Source organism: Schistocerca piceifrons, chromosome 3 (assembly GCF_021461385.2).
Source record: "Schistocerca piceifrons isolate TAMUIC-IGC-003096 chromosome 3, iqSchPice1.1, whole genome shotgun sequence".
In the NCBI taxonomy this organism is placed as follows: domain Eukaryota; kingdom Metazoa; phylum Arthropoda; class Insecta; order Orthoptera; family Acrididae; genus Schistocerca; species Schistocerca piceifrons.
Genome location: NC_060140.1, coordinates 948,879,519 through 948,900,970, shown reverse-complemented (window position 1 = coordinate 948,900,970; position 21,452 = coordinate 948,879,519). Strand labels below are relative to the sequence as shown.

The window sequence follows — 21,452 nt, the reverse complement described above, 5'->3', positions numbered from 1 at the left end:
CATCTCTCTCCCCACATCCACCACTGCTGGCAGCTCACCTCCAACTGCGCAACGCTACGCGCTGTTAACAGCCAAGTGCCCAACACTACAATAGCGTCTATTTCAACAATGCCCACCAGCCACAGTGATTTTCATACAGAGCGCTACGTAACGTTGCCAATAAGAAAACATAAACAGCCTACTTACAACGTGAGGCAATACTAACCTTACGACTTATCTTAGAAGAAAGATTAAGAAAAGGCAAACCTACGTTTCTGGCATTTGTAGACTTAGAGAAAGCTTTTGACAATGTTAACTGGAATACTCTCTTTCAAAATCTGAAGGTGGCAGGGGTAAAATACAGGGAGCGAAAGGCTATTTACAATCTGTACAGAAACCAGAGGGCAGTTATATGAGTCGAGGGGCATGAAAGGGAAGCAGTGGTTGGGAAAGGAGTGAGACAGGGTTGTAGCCTCTCCCCGATGTTATTCAGTCTGTATATTGAGTAAATTAGAGAGATTAGAGCGCGCACGGAGGCTTTCAGACAGTCGTTCTTCCCGCGAACCATACGCGACTGGAGCAGGAAAGGGAGGTAATGACAGTGGCACGTAAAGTGCCCTCCGCCACACACCGTTGGGTGGCTTGCGGAGTATAAATGTAGATGTAGATGTAGATGTAGAACGTTGTTACTGAGTTTATAATACTGCAAAATCTAAAAATAAATATTTTATCTTGCAAACGTGAAGAAGTTAAATTATACGAACAACGTATTTCACCAAACATCCAGTTTTAGTCTTTCAGAGAAGTAAAACGGAAAAATTGAAATAAGAGTGTTTTTATAAGTTAAGAGATACATAACGCCCAAAGAGCATGAGCTAGGGCTAATCGTCTGCATATTGTGGAAGTACCTGAAGCATAAAATATTGAAAAAGTTTCAAACAGTACAAATTTTATTTAAAGAACGGAAACGGTTGTACATCAGAGCAGACTAAATCAAAGACTGCAAATTATCAATTTAATACATTTCTTGAAGTTGAATAACATCTCTGGGATTAATTATAAAATACAACGCTGTAGTACCGAAAAGGAAACACTGCTCTAATGCCTTTTTTATTACGTCGTCGTACAAATTGTAGAAGTATCGTAATTGTAATAAAAATTATTCACGGTAAGTATCTGCTAACAAAGAAAGATTATGCATACTGTAGCCAAATATATGTGCAAGAAATATAATGTTCGAGGATCGCCAACATACGGTATCTTAAAACGAGGCGTATCATGGTAACTATCAAGTAATACATCCTAGGAAAGAAATTGGTCTATATGGAATTCAAACCCAGCTCGTAAGTACATCATTATAATATTTTACAAACATCAAGAATGCTATCCTCAAACATTGGTATTTCCTTGCACGTTGGAAACTGGGCAACGTCCTGATATTCAGTAAGTCAGGGAAAGACGACTCCATTCCATAAAGTTACAGGCTCATCATCCTGCTGAGCTCTTTCAGTGGTGTTGTTGAGTAAATAATTCAGAACCTTCTCACTGGCACTGCATCAGTAACCTGAGCCCAGACAAACTCCAATTCCAGAATCACCTCGCCACAACACAATTTCTCCGCACAACACGCGACAATAATAATAAAGAACCAGAGGCACTGTTTTCCTTGACCGCCGAACGTATTAGCCATAACAGCTTCATTTGCAAACTCGCTAGAATTCCGCACAGGGTCATATGTGTCACTCACTCACAGGGGCTTCAAGAGATTCGGGGTAAACAATCAACACTACATGGTAAACAGGAGGGAGCACCTAATGGCAATATACTGGAGTTCCACGCGTTAAGCCTCCACGACAATCTGATAGCAGCCATCCACACCAATGACAAACCTACCCTGGCACAGTACTGGAAATGACCAAACATCATTTCAGCTTACAGACAGGATTGAAAACTCTCAGGCATTGGTTGGAGAAATGGTGAGTTTAGTAAGTGGAAGTTAATTCTGTTTACAAGCAGACCGCTCCCCCTCCCCTCCCACATGCACGCACACACACACACACACACATATATATATATATATATATATATATATATATAAGCACAAACAGTGTAGATAAATCACATTGGACAAACATTTTTCTGTGAGAATTAGCTACATTGGCGTTAAGTTGGACTGGAGGAAATTGAAACCAGAGTTTAAGTCACACTTTTCTAATTCCTCCTACCCAATGCTCAGCTGCCAAAGTACACTGAATGGCAGCATGGCTAGTACGTGTATATAACTCTCATTATAAGGCTGATGACGTACGTAGGAGCAGTTTGGGAGTACCGAACACCAACAGATCTTCAGCCCCTGCACTTGATTAATTGCGAGCAATGTCCCACAACACACACACACACACACACACACAACAACGGACCACTCGACTGGTCAGTGAGATGAGACACTCGAAAGCTCTACGTAGCTCGCTATGTGCTTCGCATCACGCCTTTCTACTGTACATGCTTCTCGCTCAAAAATAATCTGTGGTGAACTTCTGTTCTTGCACAAGACACGCTGACTAAACACAAGTTGTACATTTTCGTCGTCCTTTGTTCATTCATCTCAAAATCATAAAATTTTAATATTCATTGCATCTTTACACATCCCCATGTATCGTTTATTTTGTGTATATTACCTGAAGAAGAAGAATAGTATAAAACAACTGAGGGCAGCAAACGAGAGGGAATAGTTCCAATTGGGCAGCCCCCAAGACACCAGACCAGCAAGCATCATTCCAACGGCCATGCTGCAGCACCCATAGCGGTTGACTGCAGTGCGGTGCTTGATATCAGTTAGCTCCAAACCTGAAACACGAGGAAGCATCCTCAAATGCTTTCAGTATTACGTATCAAATAACACAGACTTCACTTCAAAAATGTTTCGGAGGATATTCTATAGTGCACTTGCAGGACAGACACCATAGCACTGTGTATACTTCCACAATAAATAACTTTTAATGAAAGCCTAAAACTGTAAACGAGCAGTGTTTGCTAAACCAAGCCACTTTTTCTACTCCATTGTAGTACGAATGGTGTTGTTGTTGATGTTGTCATCAGTCCAGAGACTGGTTTGATGCAGCACTCCACGCTACTCTATCCTGCGCAAGCTTCTTAATCTCCAAGTAACTTCTTCAAGCTAGATCCTTCTGAATCTGCTTAGTGTATTCATCTCTTGGTCTCCCTCTACAATTTTTAGCCTCCACGCTGCCTTCCAGTACTAAATTGGTGATCCCTTGATGCATCAGAACATGTCCTATTAACCGATCCCTTATTCTAGTCAAGTTGTACCACAAATTGCTCTTCTCCCCAATTCTATTCAGTACCTCCTCATTAGTTACACGATCTACCCACCTAATCTTCAGCTTCCTTATGCAGCATATTATTTTGAAAGCTTCAATTCTCTTCTTGTCTAAACTAGTGATCGTCCATGTTTCAATTCCATGCACAGCTACACTCCATAGAAATTCTTTCAGAAACGACTTACTGATACTTAAATCTATACTCGAGGTTAACAAGTTTCTCTCCTTCAAAAAGGCTTTCCTTTCCATCGCCAATCTACATTTCATATCCTCTCTACTTCGACCATCATCAGTTATTTTGCTCCCCAAATAGCAAATCTCATTTACTACTTTAAGTGTCTCATTTCCTAATCTAATCACCTTTACACTTGGTGTGCGTAATTTTTCAGGACCACTTGTGTATTATTTATTACAGGTAGCTTGTCATCTGCAACCAAACGAAATTTCTCATCAACATCGTTTGGTTGCAGATGACAAGCAATAAATAATACACAAGTGGTCCTGAAAAATCACGCACACCAAGGTATTAACAAACAGAAATGAACTATTGTTTGAACTAAATATCCACATAATTTTGTAATCATTTAGTACACGTGTTCACATTGCAGAATAAATAAAGCGGAAACCCACTGATGATGGCACAGTGGTGCAGAAACATGTTTGGCTACTGAGAAAAAACGGTGTTTTGCATAACTGGCGGACCTCACATATTACAATTCTGGTTTAATATTTCACTGCATTGGCTTATTGCTGAGATTGTTGTGAAAGTTGAATCTATCTTTCTAGCACTTACCAACAGACAAGACAGATTCTGTCAAAGGCCCAGCCGCAGCTGACACGAGGGATTCTGCCAGGATGAAGAGGGGCAGCACGTGTGGAGCGAGGACGACCAGCACCCTGCTGACCACGTGGGCTGACAGGCACAGCAGCTGCTGGGGGCGTCGGCCGTACCTGTCGTCGGCAAGAGTCAGCTCAGCCTGCGTGTCGAGGTGCTGGGCAATCCAGCAAGCAGATAAAGTCCTATGATCATGTGCAGGTTCAAAATGGCTCTGAGCACTATGTGACTTAACGTCCGAGGTCATCAGACGCCTAGAACTTAGAACTAATTAAACCTAACTAACTGAAGGACATCACACACATCCATGCCCGAGGCAGGATTCGAACCTGCGACCGTAGCAGTCGCGCGGTTCCGGACTGTAGGGCTTAGAACCCCACGGTCACTCCGGCTGGCCGATCATGTGCTGACACTTATTAACAAAAATATTGCTTTTATTTGTTGATGAACCTTGTGCTTGGGACAGAAAAGAGCAGAAAATGGAGTAACCGTGACCTTAGATGGTTTACAAGTGACCGTTAACCGTATCGACACCATGCCTGTACGCCATATGGGCGCCCGTGTGTTGGCTGTGTAGACGGCGTCCTTATCCCGCACGGGCACAGCTTTTCCATTCTCTGAAATGTGTTTCCCCACGTACTACGCAACTTTCGACTGTAGGATAGCCGTAACAGTTCATAATTTATCCGCTAGATGCAGCAGGAATCGATTTACAGGTGTGCCTTTACTGAAAACAATGTGGGTTCAAATGGTTCAAATGGCTCTGAGCACTATGGGACTTAACATCTAAGGTCATCAGTCCCGTAGAACTTAGAACTACTTAAACCTAAGGACATCACACACATCCATGCCTGAGGCAGGATTCGAACCTGCGACCGAAGCGGTCGCGCGGTTCCAGACTGAAGCGCCTAGAACCGCTCGGCCGCACTGCACATTGTAGGAACATCAGAAGACACTACCTGTGGGAACTCTCGTGAAGAACAGAAAGGGCCTGCCAGGGAGCTTCAAAGCAAAGTAAGTTAGTTTTTTTCCTTTTTTAAAAAATAAAACAAGCATATATTCCAGACTCAAATGGCTAAATAACGTGTTGACTCTCTGCAAAACATCAGGCAACCACCAAAGAGATTCTGTATGTTCAAAAGAATATTTTACAAGAACAATAGAGCCAAACATTATCGTAATCTAACGTGGACAAGACTAGTGTAGACTGTGTCATTCAGCTTCACATCTACTGCCCATTCGCAAGAAAAACAATGAAGTGGCAAAAAAGCTTTTCTTTCACTTTCTCTTAATGTCTGCTGTGAATGATTGGTTTTATTTTGTACAAGGATGTTACCGAGCAGAAGATATCTCTAGTGGAATTTGTAAAACGAAGTTAGCATACATCATTGGAAGCAACACCAGCCACCAGTGTAGATAGAAATTTTGGTCGTCATTTTCCAGAACAACAAAGGAAACGCCACGCGCATCAGTAAAGTTTCCTTTGACAAAGGAAAGAGAGAGACTGGCAAGTGGATAACGAAAGAAACCAGATAGTGGTACAAACACTGCAGTGTCTAACTTCATGTACCACCACGTGTGTAAATTACATATGAATTACAAGAGATAATTTTTTGTCGTACAGTGTAAATATGCAGTTGTGAAGTTATATTTTTCTTTTTATTTGTGAACTAATGTGAAACTTTTTCGAGTGAAGAGGGGGAATTTTTTCGTGTTCTTGGAAACCCTAATATATCAGTACTAATGCGAACACACACACACACACACACACACACACACACACACATATATATATATATATATATATATATATATATATATATATATATATAGGGTGTGCCATTTATCTTGGCCACCCTAAATAACTGTTTGCGCAGATGAAAATTACAAAATGTTTCAAGCAAATGGCTTTAGCCGTCAGGGGGGACATCAGTCAGCACGATTGCCTTCGTTATAGCTTTGTTTTTTACAAACATGTGAACAGCAGTATGACTTTTTTGAATGGCACCCTGTATTTTTTATTCGGTAATTCAATTCTCCTCCTAAAGACGTATTCAAAAATGTATCACAGTGTACCATTCACTGAAACACAGCGTTATTAATTACGTAATACAACATTGGCGTTGAAGCTGCCAGCGCTTAGTACAGGTACTCAAGCTAATGGAACACATCCACGTGCTGACGTTGATACAGGACAAATGTAAACATAAGTAGAATGCACACCCATCATTCCGTCAACCATCGTCGGTTGGAGAGTACTGTAAGTAGAATGTACACCAACGAAGAGAAGGCAGAAATGCTGCTCATCTGTGGGGAATGTAAGTTAGCAGAACAGTAATTGCAATACTGTTTTCGTATGTACGGGTACATTTAGTACAGTAGTGTAGTCCTTTTAAATACTGTTGTGTAGAGTAGGCATACAGTAAAGGCTGTCCTTCCTACAAACTGCATCGACAGATGTTTCTTTTTTGTTGTTGTAGAAGGTAGGCCAAATGCTACGCAGGCATTGAACTGTACAGAGCGATATCCTGACAAGAAAACACCTTCACGGTGGATGTTTTCTCGTCTTGTTGCAACGCAGGCCGCTGGACCTGATGGGATACCAGTTCGATTTTACACAGAGTACTCGAAGGAACTTGCCCCCCTTCTTGCAGCGGTGTACCGTAGGTCTCTAGAAGAGCGTAGCGTTCCAAAGGATTGGAAAAGGGCACAGGTCATCCCCGTTTTCAAGAATAGACGTCGAACAAATGCGCAGAACTATAGACCTATATCTCTAACGTCGATCAGTTGCAGAATTTTGGAACACGTATTATGTTCGAGTATAATGACTTTTCTGGAGACTAGAAATCTACTCTGTAGGAATCAGCATGGGTTTCGAAAAAGACGGTCGTGTGAAACCTAGCTAGCGCTATTCGTCCACGAGACTCAGAGGGCCATTGACACGGGTTCACAGGTACGTGCTGTGTTTCTTGACTTCCGCAAGGCGTTCGATACAGTTCCCCACAGTCGTTTAATGAACAAAGTAAGAGCATATGGACTATCAGACCAATTGTGTGATTGGATTGAAGAGTTCCTAGATAACAGAACGCAGCATGTCATTCTCAATGGAGAGAAGTCTTCCGAAGTAAGAGTGATTTCAGGTGTGCCGCAGGGTAGTGTCATAGGACCGTTGCTATTCACAATATACATAAAAGACCTTGTGAATGACATCGGAAGTTCACTGAGCCTTTTTGCAGATGACGCTGTGGTGTATAGAGAGGTTGTAACAATGGAAAATTGTACTGAAATGCAGGAGGATCTGCAGCGAATTGATGCATGGTGCAGGGAATGGCAATTGAATCTCAATGTAGACAAGTGTAATGTGCTGCGAATACATAGAAAGATAGATCCCTTATCATTTAGCTACGAAATAGCAGGTCAGCAACTGGAAGCAGTTAATTCCATAAATTAGTTGGGAGTACGCATTAGGAGTGATTTAAAATGGAATGATCATATAAAGTTGATCGTCGGTAAGGCAGATGCCAGACTGAGATTCATTGGAAGAATCCTAAGGAAATGCAATCCGAAAACAAAGGAAGTAGGTTACAGTACGCTTGTTCGCCCACTGCTTGAATACTGCTCAGCAGTGTGGGATCCGTACCAGATACGGTTGATAGAAGAGATAGAGAAGATCCAACGGAGAGCAGCGCGCTTCGTTACAGGATCATTTAGTAATCGCGAAAGCGTTACGGAGATGATAGATAAACTCCAGTGGAAGACTCTGCAGGAGAGACACTCAGTAGCTCGGTACGGGCTTTTGTTAAAGTTTCGAGAACATACCTTCACCGAAGATTCAAGCAGTATATTGCTCCCTCCTATATATATCTCGCGAAGAGACCATGAGGATAAAATCAGAGAGATTAGAGCCCACACAGAAGCATACCGACAATCCTTCTTTCCACGAACGATACGAGACTGGAATAGAAGGGAGAACCGATAGAGGTACTCAGGGTACCCTCCGCCACACACCGTCAGGTGGCTTGCGGAGTATGGATGTAGATGTAGATGTAGATGTAGATGTAGATGTAGATGTAGAAATGGGAAGTTTCAACCCACGACAACGCAATCGTTGTAGCACTCGCACAGATGAAGCTGCCGAAGTTACTGTTCTCACTTCCGTAGCTATGAATCCACATTTGAGTACACGACAGCTTGAACACGAGATTGGCATTCCTAAAAACAGTGTACATCGTATTCTTACACGTCACCGATTCCATCCTTACCATGCCCACCTACATCAAGAATTGCATGGGAATGATTTCCAGAATCGCGTACAGTTCTGTCAGTGGGCACAGCAGCAAATCCTGGCCAACCCCAACTTCTTCCCCAATGTTCTATTTACCGATCAATGTTCCTTCTCAAACAAAGGACAGGCAAACACAAGAGACATGCGTTATTGGTCCAGCGACAACCCACGATGGCTTAGACAGGTGGAACATCAGCATCGATGGTGAGTTAACGTCTGGTGTGGGATGCTCGGTACTACAGTTATTGGCCCTTATTTCATCAATGGTAGTCTGAACGGCACAGTGTGTGCCAGCTTCCTCAGATGAACATAATGCCTTGCGTGCACGTCGTGTTCTGAACCGAAGGTATCCTGCCAGATGGATTGGTCGAGGAGGAACAGTTGCTTGGTCTGCTAGGTCTCCTGATTTAAATCCTCTGGACTTTTTTCTTTGGGGATGCATTTAAGACGTTGTCTATCGCGATATTCCAACAACTTCAGAGGACATGCAGGAATGCATCATGCTTGCTTGTAATTCTCTTCAGCTGGCAACACTAGAAGCAGTAAATAATTCTTTCATTCAACGAGTGCACCAGTGCATCAGTGTCCAGGGTCACCACTTTGAGCACCTTTGAATGTTCTACTCCTGGGCAATGGTACAGGAGAGTCAAAGTTAATTTTGTGTTATGTTTTTACTTGGTTTTCCCTTGTTTTCTGACAATTCTAGCAAGTGGACGAGTTTGTGACCCCAGGCTCAAAGTCAGTGTTGTGTTATGTAACTAATAACGTTGTGTTTCAGTGAATGGTACACTGTGATACATTTTTGAATACGTTTTTAGGAGGAGAATTGAATTACCGAATACAAAATACAGGGTGCTATTTAAAAAAGTCATATCGCTGTTCATATCTCAGTAAAAAACCAAGCTACAACAAAGGCAATCATGCTGACTGATGTCTCCCTGGCGGCTAAAGAACATTTGCTTGAAACATTTTGTAGTTTGCATCTGGACAAACAGTCATTTAGGGTGGTCAAGATAAATGGGGCACCCTGTATATAAAACCAAGCGTATTTCCTAAACTGTAATGTATCGGGTTTAAAATGATGTATATATATATGTGCCTCTGAGATGCTTCATTAATGTGTAATTATTCTTTAAATTTACAATATAATCGCCAGTTCATCTACGCAGTCGAAGAGCAGAGTTATCAGTGCTGAATGTGTTACATGTAGTTACAAAACGCCATGCACGAGGCGAAACATGTTTGTGAAGAATGAAGAAGAGCTGAAATGGTTTCAGTGGATGAGGCACGCGACCCGTTTCATAAAGTAGACATTGTTGATGAAAAAATTCGTCACTCTATTCCGTTTCTTCGCTGCCCGTGTCCAACAATACAGTCAGCAGCTCATGGTCTCGTGCTTCGCAATGCTGACTCTCGATCAAGAGGCTCTGTATTCGATTCCTGGCCGGGTCGGTGATTTTCTCCACTGGACACTGGGTGCTCGTGGGTTGCCCTCAAAATTATTTCATCATCATCGATGCGGAAGACGCGGAAGTGGCGTCGAATAAAGACAAATACTTGCATCTGGTGGCCATACCTTCCCAGAATGGGACTTCTGGCCAACAGTGCTACACGCACATTTCATTTCATTTCAACGAAAATACACAGAATACCCAGTGGAGCTTACACCTGTAATTGTACTGATGGACCAAAGCATTATGACCAGCTATTTAATAGTGTCTTGATATCCCTTTGGAGCGCATACATCAGCGACTGTGCGTGGCAAGGATGTCTGTACATGCAAAAGATCGCTGCAAATCTGTTGTGTTCACACGACACAAACTCCAATCTACTACTTGCCTGCCATCTGTCGGTGTAGAAAAGAAATATCAGTGGCAAGCGACTACGCTCGGCGAAAACGTCAGAAGTTTAATTAATTTATTTTGAGATGTAGGAATTGAAGAAATTCTGTTGTGGTCTGTGTTCGCAACTTGTGTTGCAAAAAACATTCAGACAAAACGCAGGAAACAGAGAGAGTGGTCAAAATGGTATACATAATGGCTGCTAAAGCGAAAGCATTTTTCGCACTTACATTTACTGTGAGAGTTGCAGGGCCACCCTAACGACTGGCGTAATTATTTACAGATGGATGCCGAAACTTATAATTGTCTCTTAACGGTCGTAATCTCTCATGTTATACGAAATAATACTTGAATGAGAAGAACAATTTCTCTCCATGAACGGCTGACGGTGACATTAAGATTCCTGGCAACAGGAAGGAGCTATAAGGACTTTAATTTTCAACTGAAATTTCTAAACAAGCATTGAGTGAAATTATATCCAACACAAGTGAAGCTATTTACGCTGTCCTGAAGGATGAGTTCATGAAGGCAAGTCAAGTACATAAATTCTGTCAAGTTACAAATAATATTTCTGCTGGTGAAGAATCACAATATTTTTGCTGTTTTAGACGTGTTTGAATCACAAAATACCACAAACTTGGCTGGTATATTTCATCCAGTCCAACACCAGATCTTCGAAATTTTTGAACTTCCGATAATTATTTACAGTAAACAGTCCACAAAGATTTTTATTATTAGCGTTTCTCAGTTGCATTGTATGCTGCTGCCTTTTTGTTCCTGTTACTGTACTCTTTACTTTTAATCTTCCACAAACATGAGTCATTTCTATAAAGTTCAATGAATTCACTGATAAACTGTCTAGAACACTGACGAGCGTCAGCCATTTTAATGCTCCGTGCGCACAAAGACAAACACTAGACTGAAAAAGCAGCTGTTTCCCGCCAGATTTGTGGCGATCTCCTGTCCACACACTCCAACTTGTCTGCGCAGATGTGGTTTGAAGCCACAGATTTGAGAGGTTTCGCATCAAGCCTCCAACTCCAGCTTCCAGGTTTGCACACACCTCATGTCGGTGCAAATCTCCTGTCCGCACGCAACGATCTGTCTGCGCACATGTGATGTGCACAGACATTTGCACGGACAGATCGTTGCGTGCGGACGGGCCTTAAGTACGTCTGCGCGATGTATAACAAATAGTAAAGAACGCAAGTTATAATTATCAAAACACAAATATCTATGTAATTAACAAAACACAGTTTTTTAGTATAATCTCTGTGCAATATAGGCCATGAAGATCAGATACAATGCTTTGATTGAACCAGCTCTCCTGTTTTGTTTCGTCTAGCGGTAGACCGCCATTGTAGTGCTGTTTGACAATTAACGTAAGTTTTATCTGTATTTTTGAAAGAGTGTATTATGGACTTAGTTGTAACCTCTCAAGGGCGCAACCATTAATTATAATTAACGACATTTTTACAGAACTTGGTAGTGCAGAGAGCTCATCTCCCCTAGCAGGATTTAGTCGGCCATTACGCTGACGATTCACGTTATTGAATGTAAATGCGAGCGACTTCTCAATTTTGATGTTTCATTAATTTCAAAGTTAAAGACAGTAGTGATAGATTTCATTTACTAAAGTTCACAGCACTGAATGAGTTCAGTATGTTTCATTTTGGCCGCCTAACGACAGATCAGATTCTCTCCAGTTTCGCCTTGCAAATAATGAACAAGAAATATTGAAAATCATTACATTCCGCAATATCGCAGTTAATCTTTGTGTAGTTTGTTGCATAAATAACCAGTAGCCCCTGAGACCCATGTTAATAATTACAGTTTGCGTAAGAATACGCAAATTTTCTTTTCTAAATAACAACGCTCACGCAAACTATTTATTAGAAGGCGGTGAATTGCGCGTTGTGTTTAAAAAATATTATATCGTACGTACTTCGGTGCAGCTGTTGTCCGTACGAGTGTTATCGCGGTGTAAGTTAACAAAAAGTCTCATGCTAGCCCACAATATTTAAAGCTACCCCAACCAAAATCATAAAACATAATTATAAAAATAAAAATATGTAATTATCCAGTGATAAAGCGCCCCCACACCCACACACATACATATACACTTATACGGTGATAAACACACACATCCATGCCCGAGAGAGGACTCGAACCTCCGATGGGGGAAGACGCGCGAACCGTGTCAAAGCGCCTAAGACCACGCGGCTATAACTCGCAGCTCTACCGACTATGTGACACTCTTGTTGCACAATGGACTTATTGTGAGGCGACATGCGTAATTTATTTTCTGAAGTTCCTTTGTGCTCTCGTTACAGCTTCTAGTGTCGGCATCGCCTCAAGGCAGCATTCAATCTCGTGGTGGGTGGTGGTCGTAACTGTTGGCTCATCACTGTAGGTTCAACCCGTGATGGGTTATCTCTACTTCTCCTTCTTCTTTATCTTTTGTCATTAACCAATAGCGATGGACTGAGATGACAAAAGTATTGGGATAGCGATATGCAGATGTAGATATGGAAATAATATGGCGTACACAACGTAAGAGAGGTCAGTACTTCGCCGGAGCTGTCATTTGCACTCGGGTGATCCACGTGAAAAGGTTTCCGAACGGATTATAACCGTACAACGGGAATTAACAGAATTTGAACGCGGCATGGTGGTTCTGCCTAGATCCATGAGATTTATCACTTCGGAAATCGCTAGGAAATTCAATATTCCGAGCTCCATAATGCCAAAAGTGTGCCTAGAATACCAAATCTCAGGCGTTACCTCTCACCAAGGACAGTGCAGTGCTCGACGGTCTTCACTTAACAACCGAGAGCAGCGGTGTTTGCGTAGAGTTGTCAGTGCTGACAGACAAGCAACACTGTGTCAAATGACGGCAGAAATCAATGTCGGATGTACGACGAACGTAACCGTCAGGGCAGTGCGGCGAAATATGGCGTTACTGGGCTATGGCAGCAGGGCCTTCGAAAACATTGGTCGGACCGTAGACGACTGCAGAAAACAGTCCGGATTTCACTTGGTAAGAGCTGATGGCAGGGTTTGAATGGGACGCAGACCCCATGAGGCCGTGGACGCAGTTGTCAACAAGCTACTCGTGGCTCCATAATGGTGTGCGCTGTGTCTGCATGGAACAGACAGGATCTGCTGATCCAACTGAACCGAACACTCACTAGGAATGGTTATGTTCGGCTACTTGGACACAAAGATGGAATTTTTATAGATGACAATGAGCCATGTCAGTGGGCCACAATAGTTCGAGATTGCTTTGCAGAACATTCTGGACAATTCGAGTGAATGATATGGACAGCCAGGTCGCTCGACATGAATCCTATCGAACATTTATGGGGCTTAGTCGAGAGGTCACTGCGTGCACAGAATGCTTCACCGGCAACGCTTTGGCAGTTATGGATGTCTGTAGAGGCAGTGCAGCTCCAGGAGACTTCCAAAAACTTGTTGAATCCATGCCGTGTCGAGATACTCCACTACACGGGGCAAAAGGATGTCCGAATTGTTTTTAGGGGCTATCCCATAACTTTTATCACCTCAGCTTATAATTATCGGCATGAAACTCATCATTCCCGTTAATCCATTAGGTAAAAGCCACGGAATGTCGTAGATAGATATATCTGTCGAATGCAGTGACAGCGAGCGAATCATGGGCGCATATATGTGGCACACCCACATGCACATATCCTGTTAGCTTCCCCCGGCCATACACCTGACTTACCCAGTAAGCTACAGTGGTATCTACAGCTCAATGTGAACCCTCGAACCACGGAGCAAATATGCGTATTTTGTAAATGCAAATCACTCCCAAAATTGAAAAGTATCAGATAAATATTGTGGGACTGACCAGGTGCTAAACCCATGCGCTTTGGGTCGGTAGTATGGCTCTCAACCACTGAGCGACCGAACCTCACAAGTGTATATTAATTGCGTATTGTTGTTGTTGTGGTCTTCAGTCCTGAGACTGGTTTGATGCAGCTCTCCATGCTACTCTATCCTGTGCAAGCTTCTTCATCTCCCAGTACCTACTGCAACCTACAGCCTTCTGAATCTGCTTAGTTTATTCATCTCTTGGTCTCCCTCTACGATTTTTACCCTCCACGCTGCCCTCCAATGCTAAATTTGTGATTCCTTGATGCCTCAAAATATGTCCTACCAACCGATCCCTTCTTCTACTCAAGTTGTGCCACAAACTTCTCTTCTCCCCAATCCTATTCAATACCTCCTCATTAGTTACGTGATCCACCCACCTTATCTTCAGCATTCTTCTGTAGCACCACATTTCGAAAGCTTCTATTCTCTTCTTGTCCAAACTAGTTATCGTCCATGTTTCACTTCCATACATGGCTACACTCCATACAAATACTTTCAGAAACGACTTCCTGACACTTAAATCTATACTCGATGTTAACAAATTTTTCTTCTTCAGTAACGATTTCCTTGCCATTGCCAGTCTACATTTTATATCCTCTCTACTTCGACCATCATCAGTTACTTTACTCCCTAAATCGCAAAACTCCTTTACTACTTTAAGTGTCTCATTTCCTAATCTAATTCCCTCAGCATCACCCGATTTAATTTGACTACATTCCATTATCCTCGTTTTGCTTTTGTTGATGTTCATCTTATATCCTCCTTTCAAGACACTGTCCATTCCGTTCAACAGCTCTTCCAAGTCCTTCGCTGTCTCTGACAGAATTACAATGTCATCGGCGAACCTCAAAGTTTTTACTTCTTCTCCATGAATTTTAATACCTACTCCGAATTTTTCTTTTGTTTCCTTTACTGCTTGCTCAATATACAGATTGAATAACATCGGAGAGAGGCTACAACCCTGTCTCACTCCTTTCCCAACCACTGCTTCCCTTTCATGCCCCTCGACTCTTATAACTGCCATCTGGTTTCTGTACAAATTGTAAATAGCATTTCGCTCCCTGTATTTTACCCCTGCCACCTTCAGAATTTGAAAGAGAGTATTAATAGCGTATTAACGCCGTTAAATTAAAATTAGGTGATAATTTCATGGACTGTGTAACAACTAAAATTTAAATGTTTAAAATTATTACCTGAAGTGAAATGAACAACAAATATGCTAGTAATTGCAATATTTGAAGCCTCTAGAACCTTGTCATCAGGCTATCGACCAGTGCTGACCTCGACACCCATTGATCGTGATTGTTCCTATCCCCTTTCTGACCTTAATCAAGACGGACGATCGACCGTCTTTGACTGGATCCCAGGTCACATCGGGGATCCCAGTGAACGAACATGCTGATCTGTTGGCTTATTTAGCTATCAGGATGACGACTTTGGAGTTGAGGGTGCCGGAACTGGGGCTGTGCTCGACTCCCCACCACCAGTTGAACACTGATTAGTGCGCCCTGCTTTCTTCTAAAAGACTGCGAGAAATAAAGGCGACCACGGCCATGTGGCAGTCTTCCCTTCGTGCTTCTCACGTAGAATCTGCCATTCTCTGTGAGCTTCACATTGGCTACGCTTGGCTCACCCAAGGCCACAGCCAATGGCGTGAGGATCCACCCCACTGTCAGTGTGGTGCCAATCTGATGGGTGCTGAGTGCCTACATCCTACTGGAATGCCCTAATCTGCCCCCCCCCCCCACACACACACAGACACAGACACAGTGAAACCCCAAAGTTGTAGATACACTGCCTCTGGTGCTACCGGATGGCGTCAGAGTTGCTGATCTGGTTTTAAATTTTAGCAGTGAAGGTGGTTTCTACTCGTCTCTGTGAGGGAGGGCATAATGGCCTCGGCAGTCTCTTGAGGGGTTGGAGGGATTCCCCGTAGCCTGCTCGGACCCAGGGGGTACGTGGCTGCCCTTTGTCGGAGGTCCAACCTGGCTTTTGGCCTTCCCACATTTCAAGTTCTTACTCTTTTACTCGTATGTCGTTGGTTTACTATCTCGTCGTCGCTGCTGTCTTTCCTGAGGTTTTATAAACTTGTCTGTGTTGCCAGTTTCTGTTGTGATAATAGAGTGAGAGTAAAAGCCAATCGCATGCAGAGGGTGCGTCTCATATTACATAACATGTTTTGGGGGGCTCCAACTGCTGCCTGGGCGCAGCAATACACCCACTTTCTCCTACCTACACTTCACTCACTTCTACTTGCTTGTATCTCTAAATTTTATTGATCCTCAGTTACAGTGGGTTCATCAGGATTTGTCTTCTGTGTCCTTCCTCTCTGAGGAACCTCCCGGCTTGACACACATACGATGGAGCGACTGATAACCTCGTAGTTTGGTCTCTTAAACTCCATCAATCCAAGGGACATCAGAGTAAAAGCAAAAACAGTAGCTGGTTTTACCATAAAAATCTTTTTAAGGATTTAGTTTCTAAGAACTAATGGAGCACATCAAACAAATTTTTATCCACATTAAGAAATCGTTAGTTAGTACTGCCTTAAAGTTCTGGTTATGATTACAGAACACGAACAAACTTTATTTACATATAGCAGGAAAAAATGAATCGAAAACTCAAAATAACCCTTTCAACCTGGGAATAAATATGTTATAAACAGCCCAAGGCAAATAAGTGGACAACTAAAACCATAAATTTACAAATACGTCTTACATAATTATTCTATATATTATGTTTCCTTATAGAACAGAGTATGGATTGGTAGAAAAAACTAATAGCAAAACATTTGGTTGGCTGTGATCCAGCAACTATAAGCTATTTAATTACAGGACGTATATACACCCACTACGATTGCACAAAATTTTGTCAACTGACCACGATTTCGATTTTTCATCAGAAAAAAAAGTTACATGGAATACATGCAATCACACCATGGTTTCTGTTTGGCGAGAGCACTTTTGCTCAGACGTTTTAAACCATGGTGTGATTACATGTATTCCATGTAACTTTCTATTCTGATGGAGATTACCCTACTGCAATCGAAACCATGGTCAGTTGACAAAATTTTGTGCAACCGAAATGCCTGTATATATGTCCTGTAAATTAATAGTAAAAAATTGATTCTGTAACATACTGTCACAATGCAATACATGGTACTGGAATATCTTAAATCTTAGGTCAATGATGTGTAATATTAATCTACTTTCAGCTTCTTGAGCTCAACTTGGTATTATTATTGAAAAGTGTGAACGATAGCTGTGTGTGTGTGTGTGTGTGTGTGTGTGTGTGTGGACACAAGAAAGCGCTGTAAAATCGTTATGCAACTAAACCCTTAAGTAACTTTGGCTTCTATGTACGAATAAGATTATCTTTTGCTTTTCTTTATTTATTAACATAAATGTCTAGTACTACTGAAAAAAATCCATCGTGCATTAACAAGTGACTGACTTCACCACAGTGCCAGCAGAAAAAGACACAATGTGGAAATGCAATGTAGTGCCTGTGACATATAGGAACACGTCGACGATAATGACAATGTACTCTTATTATAGTGATTGAAACGGTAGCAAATTGTGAAGAATGTACCACGTATTTGTCGTTATTGAAAAACCAATCAAAACTTCTAAAAATAGCTCAACTTCTTATTTACTAAAAATAATTAGTTTGTCTTTTCGTGAATTAATCAAAATTATTAAGTGATTCATGATGGGTGAAACCAGTAATAAAAAAATAGCTACGCACATGTCGCCTATGTAGCCAAACAGTAACCCCAGCGCCACTCCAATAACCTGTGAGTAGAACAAGACGTCATTGACGGCCTGCCGGTTGTCGCAGACCCAGTTCATCTGTGACGTCACCGTCAGGGAGAACCACGTGTCGTCGTACTCCCAGCCGTGCTGGCACTTCACAGGTTCCCTGCTGCCGCCGGAGTCGGTCACATCGCTCTGGTTGTACATCAGGCACTTGCTGAACGAGGCTCCTTCCCTGTAACAAGGAGGAAATAGCGGTAGGGCATAAAAGAGGAGCTCACTGCGTACTCATGTGACGCGAAAACAGTGGAAAACTAAATATCCGAAATAATTACATCCAGACAAGTAGAGAGATTCTTGATATTACTGAAGAACTTTTTGTCGTGTCATATTAACACGCGACTGTTTTGTGACCTTTAATTGTCTCTATACGCTGTGAAATGCACAAATGTTTTGAAGAGTGGCACATGCGAAAATGTCAATGTATGTGTGTGGAGATGGGTACTAGTTTGGATAGCCACAAGCAACTGAACGTATTTTCTAAGTACACAAAGTCTTAATATTAGCCTTGATTCTTTTTTTTTTTTGTCAGCCCTCGTAGACGATATTTTTCAGGGGAGCTTAAGAACATGCCTGCAGTAAATGGCCTTTCCATTGTGATTGAGTTGATGGAGCAAGTTCAAATTTGTTGCAGCGCAAGCACCTAACCACAAGCCGAAATATAATAATGGACGAACACGCCACGACGAATAGTTCCTTAGCAGTAGGAGCAGCATCGTTTCTTCTGCACCGATGTACGTATCTACTGGACGACATGAAATTTCTGACTCAGTATGCTGACAGATGTCTGAGAAAAGTTCCAATAGGCATTACCGAGAAAAAAAAAGTATTTCATATACTGTCCTAGAAGGGAAATGTTACATGCTGAAGCACCATTCAGATTTATATGAGACTGTAGAGATGTTCATCACATGACGAGTTTTTAAATGATTAAACTTTTATTCCTTCCGGAAATGGTGTAAATTAACAACATCAGTTTGCAAAAACAGACGTAATGTCTTATGGGATAACAGCAATCAGTGATTTTATAATGTTACTTAAAATCCGTCTTGATTGCAAATTTTTTTATGATTTATTTATTCATATGACCGGTTTCGGTTCATTCAGAACCATCTTCAGATCTGATATCTCAGTTACAGGAGTAACCCGTCCAAATCCAGCAACTTTCACATGCTACGTCACATAAAATTCAATGTGACATAGCATGTGAAAGTTGTTGGATTTGGACGGGTTACTCCTGTAACTGAAATATCAGATCTGAAGATGGTTCTGAATGAACCGAAACCGGTCATATGAATAAATAAATAATAAAAAATTTGCAATCAAGACGGGTTTTAAGTAACATAACAACATCAGTATGAGGTGTGACACCCATGGGCCCCAAGACACACTTGTGTTTATCGTGTTGTGGAAGCAAACAGCCTCCTAATATGGCCTTGGGGAACCTCTTGCCATGCCTGAAACACATGGTGGGTCAGTCACATAAGTTGCTGGCTAGAAGCCCGTAGGAAGTATACGTCATCTCGTCGTGTTTGAGACGTTCCCTGTAGCTGACAAATCAGAGGACTGGTCAAACCATTCAGACATTCGTACATTTCTCAAAGTGTTTATGGTGGGAACTGCAATGTGGGGTCTCGTATTGTCCTGAAACATTGGGACCCTGATCATTAAAATTATGACAACATGATTTCAGACAATGGAAAATCCAGGATGGAATGTAACAATACGAGAGAACGAAAGTTGCTACTCACCATATAGAGGAGATGCTGAGTCGCGATAGGCACAATAAAATGATTTATACAGTCATAGCTTTCGGCCATTAAGGCCTTTGTGAGCAGTAGATACACACATACACACACGCACACACACACTCTCACGCACGCGCAACTTGCACACACGTCTGCAATCTCAGAGAGCTGAAACTACACTGCCAAGTTTAGTTTCTGCTCTCTGAGACTGCAGACGGGACGGGTGTGCAAGCTGCTCTTGCGTGACTGTGTGTGTACGTGTGTGCATGTGTGTCTACTGCTCACAAAGGCCTTAATGGCCAAAAGCTATGGTTGTGTGAATCTTTTTGTTGTGCCTATCGCGACTCAGCATCTCCTCTATATGGTGAGTAGCAACTTTCCTTCTCTCGTATTGTGACGACATGACTTACTATTTATGGTACAGACTGGCGAGCATTCAGGCCCCCTTCAACAAACAATCCTGTTGTTCACATCTAATACCTCTGCATACCGTGATTCCGCCCCCCCCCCCCCCATGACCCATGGACCTTGCCGTTGGTGGGGAGGCTTGTGTGCCTCAATGACACAGATAGCCGTACCGTAGGTGCAACCACAACGGAGGGGTATCTGTTGAGAGGCCAGACAAACTTGTGGTTCCTGAAGTGGTTCAGTAGTTGCTAGGGCAACAGTCTGGATGACTGACTGATCTGGCCCTGTAACACTAACCAAAACGGCCTTGGTGATGTGGTACTGCGAACGGCTGAAAGCATGGGGAAAATACAGCCGTAATTTTTACCGAGGGCATTCAGCTTTACTGTATGATTAAATGATGATGGCGTCCTCTTGGGTAAAATATTCCGGAGGTAAAATAGTCCCCCATTCGGATCTCCGGGTGGGGACTACTCAGGAGGACGTCGTTATGGCGTTCTACAGATTGGAGTGTGGAATGTCAGATCCCTTAATCGGGCAGGTAGATTAGAAAATTTAAAAAGGGAAATGGATAGGTTAAAGTTAGATATAGTGGGAATTAGTGAAGTTCGATGGCAGGAGAAACAAGACTTTTGGTCAGGTGAATACAGGGTTATAAATACAAAATCAAATAGGGGTAATGCAGGAGTAGGTTTAATAATGAATAAAAAAATAGGAGTGCGGATAAGCTACTACAAACAGCATAGTGAACGCATTATTGGGGCCAAGATAGACACGAAGCCCATGCCTACTACAGTAGTACAAGTTTATATGCCAATTAGCTCTGCAGATGATGAAGAAATTGATGAAACGTATGATGAGATATAAGAAATTATTCAGGTAGTGATGTGAGACGAAAATTTAATAGTCATGGGTGACTGGAATTCGACAGTAGCAAAAGGAAGAGAAGGAAACGTAGTAGGAGAATGTGGATTGGCACTAAGAAATGAATGAGGAAGCCGCCTTGGGAGAGCCAGTCCTGACAAAACTCTACCATCTGGTGAGCAAGATGTATGAACAGGCGAAATACCCTCAGACTTCAAGAAGAATATAATAATTCCAATCCCAAAGAAAGCAGGTGTTGACAGATGTGAAAATTAACGAACGATCAGTTTAATAAGTCACAACTGCAAAATACTAACGCGAATTCTTTAGAGACGAATGGAAAAACTGGTAGAAGCCGACCTCGGGGAAGATCAGTTTGGATTCCGTAGAAATGTTGGAACACGTGAGGCAATACTGACCCTACGACTTATCTTAG

The 21,452-nt window shown here is 42.2% G+C and overlaps 1 protein-coding gene across 1 annotated transcript in view; it reads right to left on the bottom strand.

Moving 5' to 3' along the window:
• The window catches only part of LOC124789260 (carcinine transporter-like), an 83,739-nt gene that overhangs the window by 26,722 nt on the left and 35,565 nt on the right, over positions 1-21,452 (bottom strand). Inside the window, exons 3-5 of the mRNA XM_047256557.1 lie at positions 17,925-18,171; positions 4,114-4,312; positions 2,658-2,826 (exon numbers count right to left, since the gene is read on the bottom strand). Coding sequence (XP_047112513.1) covers positions 2,658-2,826; positions 4,114-4,312; positions 17,925-18,171 — 615 coding nt within the window. The remainder of the gene's footprint in view (positions 1-2,657; positions 2,827-4,113; positions 4,313-17,924; positions 18,172-21,452) is intronic.